At 48.4% G+C, this 20,025-nt stretch overlaps 1 protein-coding gene across 1 annotated transcript in view; it reads left to right on the top strand.

Annotated features, from left to right (window-relative positions):
- The window catches only part of DISP3 (dispatched RND transporter family member 3), a 199,467-nt gene that overhangs the window by 133,515 nt on the left and 45,927 nt on the right, over positions 1-20,025 (top strand). The window contains exon 16 of the mRNA XM_061566372.1: positions 16,425-16,645. Within this exon, the coding sequence (XP_061422356.1) occupies positions 16,425-16,645 (221 nt within the window). The remainder of the gene's footprint in view (positions 1-16,424; positions 16,646-20,025) is intronic.

Below are 20,025 nucleotides of genomic sequence, written 5' to 3'. Positions count from 1 at the left end.
CAATCATCTGACCCATAGGTAGCAGCCATCTCAAGCCAGAGGACGAGAGGACTCTCGCCGCCACGCATATAAAGGATTTATAGTGAAAAACTTTGTTTTTACGGGTTATACTTGTTTAAATATCGTCATTCATCCAAATTGCATCTCACAATTACCGAGGAACCACACAAGCTGGAAGGCAGCAGTCAGCCGGTTAGCCGGTGCCACCAACGATTGCCCAAACTCTGCAGTCCTCTATATATTAAGATGTTTTCAGACAAATGTTTATACATGTGGCTGGAAACCAGAGTCCCCGGGAGAAAGCCCACGCATACCAGGGGGCGACACTCGATCCCTTACAGATGAAAAAAAATTGTCCACACTTTGCTGTACCGCCTTCTCAGGAATATACAGCGGAGAGACGCATAGTGCTGTGGCGAAAAACCTACAAAGTTGCAAAAACGGGTATGTGTTTATTGCACAAAATATTGCAACGGAAGTTTCGGCTATTTTATTTTCTTGTATGTATTCCACTGCCCATGTCAATGAAGACAGATAGTGTAAGTGTGTGCATGGTGCTCTGTTGAGTAAAACAGCTTTAAAAATTCAGTCTCTTAATTAGAAATGTCTACAGGATTTTTTTTTCGAACAAACTGGCTACCGGGAAGAAAAAAAAGTCCACCAAACACTGGCAGCGGTAACAAAACACCACTAATTAACTTGTCCTCCGATTTCAAAACAATGCCAATGAGCCAAGCATTGTTGAAACTTGAGTGGAAGCAGGAAACCGTCGTCTTATTATCACTCTATTTATCCACACAATTAACTACGTTTATTTTTACTTGAAGATTCATGTTAATATCTCTTTCATAATTCTGTACCAGGCTGCGATGATATAGAGGTTGAGAAATTGCAACCGGAATTACACGCATCGCTGCTGGCTAACACGAGGCTGCGAATGCCAACATGCAGTGAACCCACTGACGCTCCGACACAGATCGCTGAAAGTCTTTTAGGATATGGCCCCGTAGCTGAAAATTTCAGGGATCGGTGCTGAAGAGCGATGGCGACAGCTTTGGACAAACTGTGACATCCGCAATAAATCAGTGTCTCATCACCGACACAACCATCGAAACCTCCCCCGCCCGCCCGCCTGGATTATACCTGCGTCAAACACAGTGGTGCATTCTTGATTTGAAGCTTTCGTGACTGCAGGAATCCATACTCTTTGGTTCTTTCGGTAAAGTCACATAGTTTATTTTATATTATTTTATTTCTAACCACGTGACTTTACCGAAAGAACTAAAGAGTATTTTTTTTTTATTTTAGCACGCAAGGTCAACTATACAGCTTTTTTTCAGAGGCGATCTGGCCACAAATGATAGCTCAACGGAAGTGGCTTAAAGTCACGTGACTTTACCGAAAGAACCAAAGAGTACAGTGGTGCATGCCGGGCGGAATAACCCGTAGCACCCATAGCAGCAGGCCCGGATGCTACAACTCCTCTCGGATGGTGGAGGGGGGGGTGTCAGTAGAGCTGGCCTGTTTGGGGGGGGGGGGAGGGTGGCTACCGTAAGAGTGATATACCGCTCGGGAGAGCGAACTTGGGTGGTGCCAAAGGGTCATTCGTTGGTTCAGCACCGACCCGGCCAACATCCATGTGTAGTGAGTTCTCAAAGAGACAGACGACGTAGTTGAGGCACACTCGTTTATTTAACCCAAGGCGGTAACAACACTTGAATGTGTAACGGTCCCTTCACCCGTACTCAATGGGAAACACCCCTAGCACTATTCCCTGACTGTCCTAGTCCCAGTCCTCCGCTACGAGTGCTAGGGGAGGCGATCTGATCCGGCCCTGGTCAAGCACGGATCCCGGCACCCAGCTAACCAGGCCGTGCTCTTACAAGAGCAGTGGTCCTGGAGCTCTTGGGGCCGCGCCACTGGCTTGCCCTGCTCGGCCCTGACAAGGACAGCGAGCCAGGGGAGTCCCAGGGCCTATCCTGCCGGTTTTCCGTCTTCACTAGTAAAGCTTCAAGCACTGGCTTCGAGCCCTCTGGCTCCCCGCCTTTTATAGGAATCCTCTCCGAGGGGTGGGGCGATGGGGGATCACAGCGCCACCCATGGCCCCCCAGGGTTAACCGTTGCAGACATGGATGTAGACAGCCTTGTGTGGGTGCAGACACCCTTGTGTTTCTGTCCGCCTTTTTCCCCGTAACAACCCCTACACATGCAAGTGGGAAATCAGCTGCAGCCCCCCCCGGAGGCACGCGACGATGGGAATCCTGTGCAGGACGTAGTGGACCACGGTGAAAGTCAGCGGAGGCGTTGCAGACGTCCATTCCCCACCCCTCACCTCTCCCGCGGCTGTGCTTTGGCCATTACCGGAGCTGAGCGAGGACTATGAGCTTGCCATAAAAAGCCGTGCGTAAGCAGAACGAGAAGAATGGGCGTATAGACTATGAGATATTTCATTTTTACGTGGAGGTACTGCACAGACAGTGGCTTGTTTTAATTTACTGCGGAGGTGACCTCTTTGCTGTTGGGGTGAAGGCAACGTGGAAGGCAAATTGAATTGGCGGGCGTCATTACCGCCGACAAACAAAGCCCCCCGTGTCGTTCATTTGAGCGGCGTCTGCCAACAGGGACGCGATGGCTTGGCGCGATCGGCTAAATCAGGTCGGTAAATAAGTGGCATTTGCCTGAAAGTTCCCACCTGTGGGCGGTTGTGGGGTGACGTTGTTTGTTGTCTGCCAAGCACTGGCGGTGACAAAACACTGCACAATCGTTCTTAATTTGGAGCTTTCGTGACTGCAGGAATTACTCTTTGGTTCTTTCGGTAAAGTCTTTATACGTGACTTTACCGAAAGAACCAAAGAGTGACTGCACAATCGTTTTAGGCTACGTTTAAATAATTATCTGAAGTTTTTCATGCAGGAAGCCTTGACTAATTCATAATACAGGCCTCAAGACTCTCTTTCTGTCTGAGGAGAGTCGTGCATTGTGATGTTTGACCAATGCCACGAAATAATGACGAGCGTCCGCGTGGAGAGAACACAAAGCGACAAAAGTGAATGGGCAGACCGCACGTATCACATTCATAAGTCTCTCCTTACACACACACAACACAATAGCATCCCTGACTCGCCAGAGCGGATAATCTCAGCAGCACAGGTTCAAAACAAGCAAACGCTGGACCAGCCTCGACTCACATTTATCATGAATTCGCAATACCACTGTGTAGATTTTGGCGATTTGCGCGGAACTGTTTAGTTCTCTGGTGCATTTTCAGGTTGCACCGTGCATTGCGTGTGGCACGTTTCTCTCCACACGTTGAGAGTTTCTTCACTTCAGTTTTGCTCCAGCGTGGTGCTGACCTTCACACCCCGTGCCGGTCCCGTTCAGGGACTCGCACTTGCCCCAACAGCCTTTGGTAGGCGGCACGGGGGGAGATGTCTCTCTTGGTGCCCACCAACCGCCACACATCTCCGATGAGCACGGTTGACTACGTACGGCGCGAAAGAAGTTCAACATGCGTAAATTTGGTCAGAAAGACAACAACAACAACAACAACCGCCGTTCGCCACTAAGTGGCGGTGATGTGACCACGGCGCTTGCGCCATGCTTGACAAGCACATTGCAGGCAGGCGCGAATCAGCGACCAGATCGCCCGCCCCACGCCTGCCCGCTTGCCAGCCTGCCCCGCTGAATCAGGAAACTCTGTGGCCGGCGATAATTACACAACCAATAAACGGAAGGCTTTCATTAACGGCGTGGCCGCAGCTGTGGCCTAAAAAAACAGATCGTGCCCTTTGGAGGCAGCTCATTAGTTGAGAAACGTGTTGACAGAATATGGAGCATGGTAATTTAGCCGTATAAAAAAGCTTGCTTTTGTAGCATTAGTGGCACGAGATTGAATTATGAAGATAACAGATGAATGGCATTGTGCTTTAATTAAAAAAAAAACTCATCTCCCTCGCATAGAATGTTTTAATTGGTATTTTGGAATTGCATCGCTTCTGAGAAATATCACGCGGAACCGAAAATGAAATCGTAGAATTTCAGGCCACGTCTTGGGTCTTTTCCGCCCTGTCCCCTAATTCTGATGAGCACTTTTTTTTCTCTCTCGAGCTTTAAAACAGCTCTGCGGCTTTGTCAACAATGGCAGAAAATATACGAGGCACGTCACACCATTAGCCCTTTCTTTTGGACGGTATATATTTTTGTTACATGGTATCTTTGTAGAACGGCATATATCTATTTTGAAGTTCTGTTTTTACATTACAGCCACTGTAATTTTCTTCTAATTTTTTACGGGTAACATTCGTCATAACTTCAGCATGAATGCATGATTGTTATGAATGTCTTGGCAACGGTGTCGGAGGGGTGGGGGGTGCAACTGATGTTTTCACAGAAATGTAAATTTGTAGATGCGACGGATTTCGCGTGACAAGCAGCGAAATGCTCCGTCTTAATTTGTGCAGTGAAAGTGAAGGTTTTGGGAAATTAACATCAATTGGATGTATTAACTTCCTGGCTCTACCAAGCGAGTCCTTTTTTTTCCCTCAGCGCAGCCTCTGGATTTGCATCGAGTGGCTTCGATCCAGACTGTAAATTAGGAACTTAACATTTTAACCGTCAGAAAGTTTTACAAACATCGCTTATTTTTATTATAAATATGTTTGGCGTAATTGTCCCCCCCCCCCCGTCCCCCAGTGTTATCCCGAGTGTGCTTTCGCTGTCATGGCATGAGATGAAAAATCCATTCGGATATTTTTTTTAAGAGTAGATAACCTTGAGTGTGTTAGAGAGTGCTCCACCGAAGTAGATCTCACAGCGCTACCACTGAAATCCCTTCAAGTGGGTACAGACAGCAGGCGGCGTTCGTCGCATGGGGGTCAAACCGAAATTATGCTTTTTGTGTGCAGCCATTGGTTGAGACTAGGTTAAGGCAATCAACAGTAGTAATTTTGAAGTATGAATTTTGTTTTAGCATAAAAAAGTTAAACATCTACATTCAGTAAATGAATAAATAATTTTCCGTGCATTTTCAAAGCGCAGCACGGCAGCGTTAATCGTCATTGCATCGGTCCTGAATCGGTGGTGGAAATTCCATATTTCTGTGGCAGGTACCACCAGCCTTTGGGGAAATCTCACTCAGTGCGGAAATCGTGATGTGCCTGGCGAACAGGGACAGCCTTGGGGCAAAGAGTATCTTGTGGGAATAAAATACATTCGCTGCTCACTGTTGAAGAAGAGTGGAACTGTTGCTTAAGCCCAGTGTGGGCTTAAGCCCCGGGGTTGCAGAGAACTTCTCGCACCGTACACATTCGCCGCTCAGAATCATAATCAGAATATTTATTTAGGCTGGAGGAATCTGATAACCTATGAAGCTCTTTTTCACAGATGTCCAGTAAGGGGCAGGGTCAGAACGCTACAACAGCAAACAATACAACAACACACGATAGCAGTGCAAAGTATGATCACACATAAATATCAAATCGTCGAAGCGTTAGGATATTTTGTATTTTAAATAATGTTAAGGCTGCATGTCTATCACGAAGGACACTGTGTTTCACAAGCGTAATCTGCATTAAGTTCACAATGTTTGCTATGTGTTGTACCAATTTTTTTTCTTTTACTTACCAGGTAAAGCCCAGTGAGCTATTAGCTTCTTTTTCAGAAGCGACCTGCCCACAAGTGATAGCTCACCAAAGTGGCTTCCATTGTGGAAATTTATAGCAGCCAAATCATCTAAACTCATGTTTCTAAATGTGAAGGGAAAAACCGGAGGACCCGGAAGAAAAAAAATCCACGCTACCACGGGGAGAACACATAAACTCAAATATACAGGCGTCAGGCTTGAGATCGAATCCCGACATTACGGATTGGCTTGTGTCGGGTGGTGGCCGGTTTAACGATACACATCTATATTTACCCGTTGCTCCTGCACATCAGGCGAGGAAGACAACATCACACCATCAGGGTCAGGTACCCCTCGCAGCTCTGCTCCCCGATTGCCCGCCTCTTAGGGGCCGTCCATAAATGACGTCATGCACCTTGGGGGGGGGGGGGTCATACATTTGTGACGATGTGTGACGAGCGGGGGGGGGGGGGTTTGAGAAATATGACGTTACATCAAAATGCGCGACTTAAAATAAATATAGACAACACGTTCTACTAAATAAAATAGACTTTTTGATAAATGTTTTCTCCTACAACATCAGAGTGCAGCGCCACATTAAATACGCACTACAATGACAATAGTTTAAAGCGATTTGAAGCATGTTTATATTTTTTTGGGGGGGGGGGCAGAGCTTTGTGATGTCATATTTTAGGGGGGGGGTCTGACTTTTTGTGACGCCGTGTGATGAGGGGGGGGGGGGTCATAAATCGTCCAACATCGTGTGACGTCATTTATGGACGGCCCCTTAGACCCCGCCTCATGGATGGCCAATACCGGATGAGTCACCCGTGACCATTCGTGTGATCGTGTGCCGAGAGCCTCCACAAGACTGTAAATGCTCAATGATGTCTGTGTGTGTATATACTCGCCACACAGCAAACTCGTGAATACTCCCATATATCTTCTTGGTTCTTTCGGTAAAGTCACGTAGAAGGGAAAATAATAAAATAATAAAAATAAAACATAATAATTATTTTCCTTCTACGTGACTTTACCGAAAGAACCAAGAAGATGAATCCCTGCAGTCACGAAAGCTTTTAATCGGAACTCCCATATATCTTGCAGTCAGCTCTGACATGCTGAATGGAGCTACAAGAGCCAGGCAGGAGATAGCAATGTTTTATTTTCAACCCAATATATGCAATAGACAACATTTCATCACCACTGAACGTTTGCCGTTTTTATAATATTACATTGAAATGAAATTGCATTTTATCTTCAACCCCTCCCCTTCAATTTATCCTGCCTGCTTTCCCAATGCGTCCTTGCCCAAAGCCCCGCTCGTTGGCGCAGCAGTCGAAGCAAGGGGGCAAGTGTAATTCAAGTTCAAGTTCATTTATTAGGTATAGCCCTGTGAGCCATTCAGCTCTTGAATCGGGTGCAACCGCAACAAACAAAAAACAAAAACATGAACAAAAAAACATCTTAAAGTGAATATGTGACTAAGTGCAAACAGAAAATCCAAGAAAAGACAGCAAAAATATTGCAGAAAAAACACCGTACACCAACGCTGTGTGCAAAAATCCCAGTGGGATACAAGTCAAACAACAACAACAACCACAAGACAACTTAGATTAAGGCCATCAGTCTAACTCTGTACTACAACAACACAAACATGGCTAAACCAATACACTTTTCGAAATCACCAAAATAAAGCCCTTCCTCTCCTCCGATATCGAACCCTGCGGTATCGTTGTCCCCACCGCATTGAGTCGGTCGGCAGATCCACGTCCGGTGGAGTAAAAGTGTGGATATTCTAACCTCTGCCAAGACGTCTGCCTCGCGTGGAATAGTAGGCCAAGTACACCCTTAGAGGGGCTCTTTAGAGCTTCCTCTAGTGGAGGTCCTTCCGCCAGCATTGGCGTGAGCAAGACATTGCAGGGCTGTACCTCTACCTTTATCCCCTTCCATATGGTACAACAGTGGATTTTTCTGCACTGCGCTCTGCCGCCCGCAACATATATCAGACAGCCAATAACGCCTGTTAATGTTGGTGGTCGCCCATGACAGCACTATCCAGGCTCAACCCTGCTGAGTAGCTTCTGGGATCTGACAATATCTGGCACAAATTGGATGATTTGATCTTTAGTCTGTCCCCCCCCCCCCCCGACACTCTCAACCTCCTTCCGATCCCCTCTCAAAGCCGCACCTCTTCTCCATTGCCCGTTCCCTTCCTCTTCTCTCCCTTCGCCCCTCCGCTCCGTCCCGTCGCTCCCCCGTAGCCCTTTCGTGACCCCAACCCCCCAACCCACGTGTCCCTCTGTTACGGTCGCTCGTTCCTCGGCCACTTGCGCACGCTCCTTACCATCTAAATCACTCCGATGTTTCGTCACCGCTTTTTAACTACGTGTAAGGCGCCTTGGGCTGAGGCGCTCTACAAATATTAAACAAGATAAGATGGGCAAAGAACATTATGATGCTGATGATGATGATTATTGATGGCAATGATGATAACGTGGTGTATATCCCAGCCACCCCCCAGTCTATAAAAAAACTCACCACGATAGCTAAACTATTCTTATTCTACAAGTTAAGGCCCACTGAGCTCTAGAGCGTTTTTGTTTTTTTCAGAAGTGACCTGGCAGCCACATACTGTCGATTCTAAATGTGGAGAGAAAAACCGTAAGGACCCGGAGATAAAATCCACACGACCATGGAGAGAGAGACATCGCAAACTCCAAATATACATGCGTCAGGGTCGGGATCGAACCCACGACCTGCTATATACCAGCATAACGCACACGTCTGTCCCATGATGGACCGCCCGCTATCAAAGCGCTTCCACAGTGAGCGCACGTAGCCTGGCACAGCGCTGCGTGGCGGTCTCGCCCAAGGCTTGCGGCGAACGCTGGCCGCTGCTTTTCACGAGCGGCAGAAGCGAGAGCCCAATCTCGCGTTCCTCGCCCACTTCATTTCGAGTTCAAGCGTTGCCATGGGGGAGACCCGGCGCTTTCTATCTCCCTCTCGCTCCTCGAGCTGTTAAATTTGCCGGAGCTCCCATGCTGCTGCTGCCCTCCCCCACTCCTCCTACCGCCCTCCGTGCAACCACGCCAGCCTTTCTGTCGTTCTCGTTTAACTTTTGTGCTGCTCGCGTTGTTGTTGTTGTTGTTGTCCGGTGCTGCTGCTGCTGCTGCATCACATTGTGTATTCTCTCACGGACGTTGCACAAACTTCATGCCCTTCTTGTAAATAAGTTCATGAGTAAACGCAGCGTAAGCGCAGCCGCAGTGCGCATTGACATTCTTGATGTCTTCTTTTTTTATTGCAGGGGGTCTCTTCTCGGCACACAAAAAAATAATTGCTATGTGTCCTCCATCTGGTGTTGGTGGTGGTTGGCTACGTACGGCTGTGGAAGAAGTTCAACATGCATGCGTACGTGCGTGGCTTTTACCACGCTGGTAAAAGGGATCAGGTAAAGGTGCAGCCCTGCAATTTCTTGCTCATGCCACAGCTGCCGGAAATTGCCGCCACCTGATGGGGGTCGGAGCTTTGGAGAGGCCCCTCTTGGAGGGTAGTAGGCCTACTCTTCCTTGTGTAAGAGGCGTGAGAGTATCCACACGTCATCACGTGATCTGCCTATCGGACTAATTGCGGTGTAACCCATTCGTACTGCTGGGTGAACAGAGGAATTTTAAGAACTTTTCCATTTCACCAAGCTGGTATCAGGGTCCATTCCATCCCACCGGTGTTGATCACAATTGCCATTGGATCGTACGGCCGATGAATGTGTAATACATTTACTTGGGCCAACCAGGCCCCAAAGGCCCTTAATTCGTATGCCATTCTGGGTCCACGTGCCCCCCCCCTCAATCCCCTTCGGAATTATAGAATATATTTTAATTGAGGAACCGACTTGCGAAGATTCGGGACTAGCAAATTGTGAAAATCTCCCAGCTCTGATGGCGACCAGTTTGGCGTAGCCATCGAGCGTGCAGATGGTGCAACTGCAATGGGACACGGCCTGCCGCAAGGACAAGGAAGCAGAGGCGTAGATAGGGGGGGGGGGGGGGGGCAGGGGGGTACATATGTCCCCGGGCGCCAAGGTAAAGGGGCGCCAAAATGAGGCTTACAACGTGACATTATAACTTATTGCGGCGGGCGCGGCAGCCTGAAACTACTGCACAAATCTACACCTCAACCTAAAAGTTTATATATCCCGCCACACACAGCCTACATGTCATGTAATTACATTTTGGTACGTGATTAAACGGGGGGGGGGGGGGGGGGGGGACAATTTTATAGTTCGTCCCCGGGCACAAAATATCGTAGCTACGCCACTGCAAGGAAGAGGTGCGGCTCGGAGGGGATTGGACCGAGGAGGGCCCATGCCAACCGCACTAAAGCCGCTGATGGTGATGCTCTTTACCATAAATGTTAGCATTTTCTCACGAGAAAAGTTTTCGAACTCATGGCGGACATCACAGGGTTTCACACAGCAGCCTTGGGTCAGAAACTTCCAGGTGAGAGCCAATTGACTTTTTTTGAGATGTCTGACTCCACAGTTAGGATCCCCCCCCCCCCCCCCCCCCCACATAATGTTTTCATTGATCCTGCATTGCACATGGTCTTCTGCTCTAGAAGATTACAGACTTCTCGGAGCTCCCATAGTGCTGTGTGTGTATGTGAGCGCTGTGTGTGTGGGCGCTGTGTGTGTGAGTGCGTGTGTGTGCGTATTGTGTGTCTGGGCGCTTTGTGCGAGTGCGTTCTTGAGTGTGTGAGCGCTATGTATGAGCATTGTGTGTATTTGCATGAGTTCTGTGTGTGTGAGCGCTGTGTGTGCGTGTGAGTGCTGTGTGTGCGAGTGCGTGTGTCGCAGTGGGGAGCGGTGGTGTAGTGGTTAGCGCGCTGCGATATGAACCTGGCGACCCGGATTCGATTCCCGCTCACGGCCAACACCAGTGACGATTATCTGAACCTATCCTGGGCCTCCCCTAGGTCGACTCAGCCTGAAATGAGTACCTGGTTCGGTGTGTAAACATCGCCACTGGGGAGACAAAGGCGGTCGGGCGTGGTGCTGGCCACCCACCCCCTCGTGTACCGTTTCGGCCTTCATAGGTGCTCGCTAACAGCACTTGCCCCTACAGTGTGTTAAGGCTATACGGGGGATCTTTATCTTTGTCGCAGTGCACTCGTTCGTGTCACTCTCTTCGCATTGTACACCGGAATTTTCCGTCGTTTCGGAGATATCGCCTAGCAGTTGTTTTGTAAATCAAATAATTTCAAGTATTACCTCCTTACGTGGACTCATTGTGAATTGTTGTGCGGCGCTTAATTTCTTTGCACATCGGTTGTAGTAAAGAGAAGAGCAACCAAAACCCCCAACAACATTCGAGTTGCATTCATCGCTGTGCAACAATTTGAATGGTGGCTTTGAGAATTAACACTGGAATAAGAGCGGCCTATGCGCGATATCCACTTGGAACCAGGAGTCAGTGGCGTGCAAACAAGGGGCTTATTTTCCAGGGCGTCTTGAAGGGCTGACAAATCTTCGAGAAAGCTAATTTGCTTTAGTGGTGCATCCGGGTGGTCTATTAATATGTCTGGGTGATCTATTGATATTACTTTTTTATATCTCTAGCAGGCCTTATCATATTTCTGAGCACACTGGCAGTTCTGTAGGTAATACTGGGTGATTTAGTGATAATTATGGGTGGTATAGTGGTCGTGATTATTTACGAATTTCTCAGCCGATATTATGAACATACAGTCACATCTATGTACAAATTGTTAGAAAAAAATACTCGGCGAATTAGGCAACAAAAAAAAAGATTGTTCTGAGAACGTGAGCAATCCGATCGGTCTGGACCCAACAAATTTGTATACGGTTGGTCTGTTACGCCATTCACTTCCCTCGGCACCAACACGCGTCATCAACCGGCTGGGTGGCGTGCCCTCACGCACCTGCGGGCTGGATGGCGTGCCCTCGCACCTGCGGGCTGGGTGGCGTGCCCTCGCACCTGCAGGCCGGGTGGCGTGCCCTCACGCACGCAGGGTACGAGCGAGCGAGTGAGCGAGCTCCGTGTAATTGTCTGGGAGTCTGCGTGGCTCTTTAGTCACGGCGTACCGCGTGCATCCGTTCCTGAGGTTGAGAAGCCAATGTCCGCCCCCCCCCCCCAAGAGAAATCTCGCTGCGACTGGCGCGGGCGGCTATAGCGGCAGCACGGCCGAGCCGAGTCAGCGCTTTAGGCTCGCGGCCGCAGCTTGGAGGGCGATTGGTGGCGTCTTGTCCCTCCAAGCCAGACGCAGCGCCAGCACCGCAAGGAGTCGATACCGCGATGTCGGCGACGGTAATCGTTGCAATAATTAATAATAACAATTAGCGCTGGGCGATGTGAGCGGCCGCGAGACATTGTTGATGGTTGGCCAGGTGGCGAGAATGGAACGAGGCAGGAAGGATGTCGGTGTCGCGTTGTACGGCCCCGGTTTGATTCCTGCTCATGGTCAACATCCGGGGCGCATATCTTAAGCGGTCCTGGGCTTCTTCACCTTTGTCGACTCGGACCTAAGTGATCGCAGTGGCTGGTGGACTGCGTAAACATCGGCGCTGGGGAGGCAAAGTTGGCCCGACATGATGCTGGACGCATCACCTCCTTGTTGCCGCCGTGCCCGACTTCATAGGTGCTCACAAGCAGCACTTGCCCCAATGGTCTGTCAAGGCTTTCGTCGCACAAGGGAAACTAGACGAGGTGTAGGGTCCCGCCTGGCCGGCTAACGATGTCACCTGGTATTCACTATGAGACCTCCTGCCACTGGTAAAGGAGGTCTCATAGTGTAAATGCTTATCCCCGAGCTCTCAATAGTTTGAGTGGTCCATCAGTCTGCCTTTTGGCGTCATCTGGTCCAACACCAATGGAGACTAGGCTCTAAGAAAAGCTGTCTCGGGTGTGGACCAATCAACTTCAAGGACAGTGCATATCATTATTATCATCAGAGTTGTTTCTTTTTGTTTGCATTTTGACTGCTTGTGTTGTGGTTGTTGCAAACATGATGCCTTGTATAAAGGTGTCAGTTGTTGTACCAGGCGAAAGGGTAAAAACCTATTACTATCACCTGGTATTGTTGCGTGGATTTTTCTCCGGGTCCTCCAGTTTTACCCTCCGCATTTAGAAACATGCATTTAGAATATTTGGCTGCTATAATTTCCACGTGATCACAAGCCACTTCGTTGACCTCTCATTTGCGGCGGCCAGGTCGCGTCTGAAAAAGAGCTATAGATCCCAGTGGGCCTTATCTGGTCAAATAAAATAGTAACAAAAATATAGCTTCACCCAGCCTGACAGAGCGACTGCTGCTCTGTGACGGGGAGCGGTTCTGACCTCGCCCGATTGGGTGCTCGAGATTCAGGAGCAGGGTGGGTGGCGCCCAGTGCCGGATGATCCTAGTAGCACAAGTAGCTACACATGTAGTAGTTACACATGTAGTAGCTACATTTGTAGTAGCTACGGGCCCCGCACTTTCAAGGGCCTCGCGCTAAACTCTTTCAAGCTATCAATTCCGGTTCAGTGATTCTGCACATGCTCTATTACTATAGTACTATACCGCCTTCAACTTTTATGAACGACTGGGTGTTTAGGGTTACAGATTTGTTGTATTATCTGGCTGTATAGCAAATGAAAACATACATTTACTTTACTATGCAAGTTAAAAATGAATTTTAATATGTACGTGTTTTTATTTTATTTAGGGCCCCTTGATAACATCATATGCTACAGGCCCCGCACTAGCTTAATCTGGCACTGGTGGCGGCGGAGTCTTAGCGGCGAGGTCACGCAAGGCGACGTCGGCATCATGTCAAACCACCTTGAATGAATGTTCTGCTCAAAAGAGCAGTCGGTGGTTGGAATTCCACATTCTTATGGCGGGGGAGAGTTAATTCATAAGGCAGGCCAACACTGTTGACTTCACACAAAAAGGTAGGCATTTTATTGACCCTGGAAGGATGAAGAATTTGAAATACACTGTGTGTATGATTGTTGAAAAACCCACCGTAAAACCGCGGTGAGAAGTACAATAATAAAAGTGCAATAATACACTGAAATAAAAGACGATGTGGATGTAAAATGCGTTGCATTGAAAGACAACGCATTGGATTTAAATGCAAGCCAATGCGGATTTGAAATGCATTGTATAGAAATACAATGCAAAAGTGTATCAGCAATAAGCAAAGAGGCCACTGTCTCCTTCAGCTGCGAGCTCAGTCTGTAGTCCTCGTTCGCCACTCTCCTGTGGCATGCTGGAAAGCAGAGACAATAAGCCGTGAACAAAAAGCAAAGCTTGCACTGACATGGAAATGTGGGTTCATGTTGATTCTGGCGAATGAATTGACAAGGGGCTAGGCGAGTGGATGGCATGTGCCAGCCAGCGTGGGTAGCCGGCAGACAGACGCAAACGCGCCTCTGCAGGTTATGGAAAACTTTGCCAAAAAAATCAACCAGAGGAGAAGCCGCTCTTGATAATTTTATTTTCTTTGGCTCGGTAGCGGAAATGTATTGTTTGAAATGTCTACGAAGGCCACCGATTGCTACGTTCGTTGGGCTTTTAGGCAAATACATTACAATATAGTGTATTGTGTGCGCGCACGTGCGCCTATCTGCGTGAGTGTGTGCGTGTGGCGGGGAGCGGTGGTGTAGCAGTTAGCGCTACGCTGCGCCACGAACCCGGGGTCGCGAGTTCAATTCCACCACTAGTGACGATTATCTGAACCGGTCCTGGGCCTCCCCTAGGTCGATTCGGCCTTAAATTCGGTGTGTGAACGTCGCCACTGGGGCCTGCCTTCATAGGTGCTAGCTAACAGCACTTGCCCAAGCAGTCTGTTAAGGCTATACGGGGGATCTTTGTCTTTGTTTGTGCATTTGTGCTTACGGCCACTAACACCGTGACAATTATCTGAACCGGTCCTGGGCCTTTCCTAGGTCGACTGAACTTCAAATGAGTACCTGGTGCAATGTGTAAACATCACCCCTGAGGAGAGAAAGGCGGCCGGGCGTGGTGCTGGCCACCCACCCCCTAGTGTGCTACACTGGCATTCGTAGGTGCTCGCTAACAAGTTATACTGTGGATCTTTGTATTAGCACGAAGACACGTCGATGTGTGAGAGTGTGGCGTGCATTGTACCCACAAACAGAACTTGCCCAAAATAGCCCGTTGAAGGCTATACGGGGGATCTTTGTCTTTTGGTCTTGTGCATAGTTGAGTGTTTTTGTGTTTTTGGGTGTACATCTTTGTGTGTGTATGAGTGACTGTGAAAATGTATTTTATTAGTTTGTATTTTGAAGGAGTGCCAGTTTGAATCATTCAGGCTGGCTGATGATCCATCCTGGATTGTGTGAAGAGCTTACAGAATCTTAAAAGATCTGAAAATAGTCCCATCAACGAGCCCTTCAGCAGGCGAGACTGTATTGGCTGGGTCATGTAACCCACAAGCCCAGGCACCGCATGCTCAAGCAGCTTCTGTTTGGCCAGACAGAGGGGGTAAAACGCGAAATGACATGGGCTGGAGAGGAGATGGGCTGATGCGGTACAGAAGAATGTGGAGCTGATTGGAATTGACGATCACTGGTACCAGCGGTGTCAAGATCGCTCTTTGTGGAGGAGGCTCGTGAAGTTACGCTACTGAGCAGTTGCCCTCCAACAACAGTGGAGGGCAGAGAAGCGACGCTCACAATAACGAGTGACACAATAACGAGCGGAGCGTCTGGCAGTTAATACGCAGCAAATTGGCACAGTGAGGACCACACGTGGTACATCTGCCAGTCATCTTATCTTAGTCAACCCATGGCACCTGGGTCTGTCCCATGGCCTTCTGCCAGGAAGCCTGCCACACTTAACGTGAAACCTGCGTGAGTGGTCCATCAGTCTGCATCTTTGTTTCTGTGTGGGCCCCTTCCATGGGCTGGAGGAGCCCAGGGCAACCAGGCTATGAAGAGGTAAGGGGGGGGAGGTTGTTGTAAATTGGACAGGGAGACCCCATTTCATTCCTTAAACCAAGGCCCACGCCAACCAAGCTACCCCACTGCATTAACTACAAGGAGTCACACAGCCAGTCATCCAAAGATAAGAGCGACACAATTTGGGGAGAAAAAAAGCCGCATAGCAACATCACCCACTGCTGGCAGACTAATGCCAAACTTCCATGCCGGTGCAGCGTTCCCCTTGCAATGTACAGCGACAGCTGCCACCGGGGGTCCCCTAGGCTTATCTACAGAAAGCCATTGGAAAGGTTGAGATGAGCTGCTGTGCAAGGTGCTTCAAGTTGACTTTAAACGTTGGTTTCCGTAGCCAGTACTATGATCAGTACTCTTAGTTCTTTCGGTAAAGTCACGTAGGTAAAAAATAAAATAATATTAATTATAAATTTTAATTTTATTTTTTACCTACGTGACTTTACCGAAAGAATTAAAAGTATGAATCCTTGCAGTCACGAAAGCTGCAAATCTAGAACTATGATCAGTGTTTGTTTTTGGGTTCGGCCTCGTAGTAGTAGATTCATGCCAAAATTCTTGTTCATAACCCTCCACCACCCAATAAGATTGCCATGTTTACAACGATATTATTTATACGTGCCAATATATTGATCAAATTCTCAACAATAATACTCCACACCGATGGTTTTAAGACTTTTCGCCTTGCATTACCGATACATTTAGGCTCCATATGATCGCAACTTCTTATATTTACACCTACCCAACGCCGCCACTGCATCGCGCACGCGCGTTAGTTTCTGTGGGTAATCTTTGCCGCCTTTGTCCTCCGTGTGTGTCAGACTCGGACCCGGGCAAGGCCGGACACGGAGCAGAAGCTGCAGGCCCTTCCTTGCGGGGGTACGACCCGTGCGCGGGAGGCCGCTGCGCCCAACCGGCCGCTCGACCGCTGGTCGACACGGGCGCCATGGTGTTCCTCGTCTTCGGGGTCCTCAGCCTCAACCGCAGCGCGACGGCCGAAGGTCACGGTGGTCGCGACGACAACCACGTCATCCCCAGCACCGTACGTTGCCCTCCGAGCCGCCAGTGGAACTGCCACCTGTGCCGGCGTTTTGTGCAAAGCAAGCCGCCGTCTGTACGTGCAGGCGCTTTGTCAAAGTGACCCGGCCACAGTCCTGTGCGCACGCGCGGTGGAGTAGCTGTCGGGTGTGCAGGGTATGGGTTCCAACTTGCCTGGTTTTCCTAGAATCCTCCAATCAGCTATGCATGCTGTTGGGGCAAGCACCGTTGGAACGAGTGCCGTTAGGGCAAGTGCTGTTGGGGAAAGTGCTGGCTCAAACTATGTTTCAGTGTGAGCTTGGCAGGTTGGGTTTTTTCATTTTTAACTGCGACACACGACGCCAATCGCAGTTGATACCTGCATTTGGCTGGACTTCCTGTAGATTGACTCGGCATGATGTTCGTTAATCATTAAAAAAGATAGCTGCGCTTATAATGCAGACAGACGGGTGCTTGTACCAAGTGCTGATCTGAGACCAATTGGAACACAAGAAATCAATCGATGAGATAATTAGTTTCCACTTCTATTCAAACAAAAAAAATCACGGAACCAATTCAGTAATTTGAGGACGGTGTCAAAACATGATTATTTTTTTGTTGTGTTAACTGCTCACATTTACAGACAATTTGAAACCCTGGAGGGAGGTGGCACACATTCATGAAAAAAACACGTGTCCGTGCAGATGACATGACGGCTAGAATGTTGGGGCGACGTAGCACATTACGGATGCGGGGAATGTGTTGAGGTCGTTATGACGGTATCTTTTGACGCTGCCGACACGTTGCGGAGAGGTTTTTTTTTTTTTAAGATGACGAACGGCGCCGCATCCCCCGTGTGATGCGGGTAAAGGTCATCGTGTGAGGGCAGCTCCGTTTCAATATGCGTTCGTCCCTTGGAGAATATTTTGCTCCAATAACCCGGAACAGAAATCTGATGGTCAACATATTGGCCTGATCGAATTTTTTTTTTTGTGACCAGTTCTGGAATTTTTAATGCCTTTCTATGGGATTGTGAGTGTGTGTGGGACTCGCGTTACAAAAATGAATGCAATCATTCCCATAATCGCTCTCTCACACTGAACAAAAGTAAAATTTTGGGAGAATTTGTGTTTTTATTGCGGGGTGGTTGTGGCGTCAGAGCACAGAGCCAACACCGCTGAGGTCCTGGGCTCTAAATCTGCATTTAAGCCACTGCCAGTGGTTAAACTGGGTTGTGTTAAAAACACACACAAAAAACCCATCATATTAAAGTGAATTCTTTTTCACTTTTTTGAAAAAAATGATACGCTTACTCTATCGCATGACTAACATTTGTTTGTAGCAGGGAATGTGGGAAATTGCATAGCCTAGTGTGGAGAAAAAAAGGTAATTTGAAGAGATTTCATAAGTAGTTCAATGACATATCCTTCTGCGGACAGTTATTTGAACAGCGATGATGCATTGTTCTGCGGGAATTCCAAACGGGTGCTCCGTTCTCATGGCGTGACATCAATAGCGCAATCAGCGTCAATAGAACGGCTGAAATAAAATTGAGAAACCACGCAAAAAATGTAAGCAATGGCAGCGTGTGCGCAGGCGTGTCTGTTGGCTTTCGCACTTTGCATGCTTCCATAAGCGCCCCCCTTGCGCCCCCCACCACAAGGCAGGTTTTATTTTTATTTTTGCCGAGGGGAAGTTCACACCTCCGTGATATTTCCAGCAGCTGTGAAGCGGAGCGCATGGCCGCCTCGTTCATCTTGGGCCACATTTCCCCGTGCCGCCCGCATCGATGGTTGCGGATAGGGCCAGCCCAGAAGCCCCTCGTGTCCCCTTTCTCATCCGTCGCAAGCACTCTGTGTGTGTATGTATGTTGAACTTCTTTCGCACCATACGTAGCCTACCGTGCTAACCCGAGGTGCGGGGGAGGGTCAACAAACTAAACATAACAGCAGGTTCTGAAGAAATTCGTTTTCAATCTAGATTTCAAAGTTCACAGCTCCAGTTGTTTTCAAATATCGGAAGGAAGAACATTCCAGATGGCCACAGAAGTGCATCTGAAAGCGTGTGATGCGGTGATCTGTCTGGGTTCGATGTGGCTTTTGGCTGGCCAGAGTTCGCGTGATGATTTATGCTCCTTTACGAGATCAGCAAGGTATTGTGGTTCATTTGATTGTGACCTTACAATGTATTCGTTCGGCTACCGGAAGTCAATGCAGCTCAGCGAGCACTGGACAGACATGGTCGGCACTTGCAGTACCCGTCACTGCATATTACGTAATGATTAGTACCTCCAATTAGCATGGTTAGTTACATACAGTGCGAAAGAAGTTCAACATATGCACACGAGTAATGACGCATTGGCTCATAGCAGCCAAAATCGATGTTTGGGCTCACGTGGTACACGCATCGAAAATGTGTGCGCGTGAGAAAAACTACTATTTACGATTCGTGCGAAATTGTGGAATGCTGACGTGGTGCCATGGTTAGCACGCTGAAATTACGATCAAGATGTCGCGGTTATTTTAGTTTATCTCCCAGTGCAGCGTTTGCAACGATGGGTCACGTTTCTTAAATCCCTCTGCCTCTGTCCGCCCAGCAGCATGAATGAGTTCAGGGCAGTTTGTCAATTGGCAGGTTGCATGCGGTGGGGTAAAGCGAGGGTAAATTCCACGTCTTCCAAGACGCCTGCCCTGCGTGGAAGAGTAGGCCAAATACCTCTCTAGGCGGGCTCTCTAAGAGCTCGCTCTAGCGGAGGCCCTTCTGCCAGCGGTGGCGTGAGCGAGCAGTTACAGGGCTGTACCTTTACGCTCTGTCCTTGCATGTGAATGATATGCTAATGTTACCTATAGGCTAATGGAGCGAACAAAACTGTACAGACGAGACAAAATCAAATTGCTGCACAGAATCGTGCCAATTCATCAAATTGCTGGCGGGGTTGGAGTGAATGATGACATGCCTAGTGGCGCGTGCGTGTGTAATAGATAGATCATGCGTGTTCTCTAGAGTGGCTGCCTCCTGCCACACGAATGTGGAATGTCCAGCATCACACACACCCCCCCTTCCAACTAGTTTTAGGGAAACGCTTTTACCCTGCTGATATTTATACGAACGCTCCTTTACAGCATGAAACAAATGTCTACGTTTGTACGTGGCTTAAAAAAAAAACATGGTACGTTCCCAACTTATAAGGAAACTTTCAATTTATGAAGAGCCAGTGCGGTGAGATAACGGCGCTGCTGAATTGAAAGAACGAGGTTGTAGAATACTTGTGGGCAGGCTTATGCCAAGTCAAATGCATTTCAAGAGCTCTTCTTGTCACCTTTAACTCGAAGCACATAAATGCCCAAAGGCAATACGTTAACAATGCTAAGTATGCTTTCGAACGTAAACGAAACGACAGCCGTC

The sequence above is a fragment of the Lethenteron reissneri genome, chromosome 36, assembly GCF_015708825.2.
Source record: "Lethenteron reissneri isolate LAM-NWPU_2019-01 chromosome 36, ASM1570882v1, whole genome shotgun sequence".
Lineage (NCBI taxonomy): Eukaryota > Metazoa > Chordata > Hyperoartia > Petromyzontiformes > Petromyzontidae > Lethenteron > Lethenteron reissneri.
This window is presented reverse-complemented; position numbering and strand designations above follow the sequence as displayed.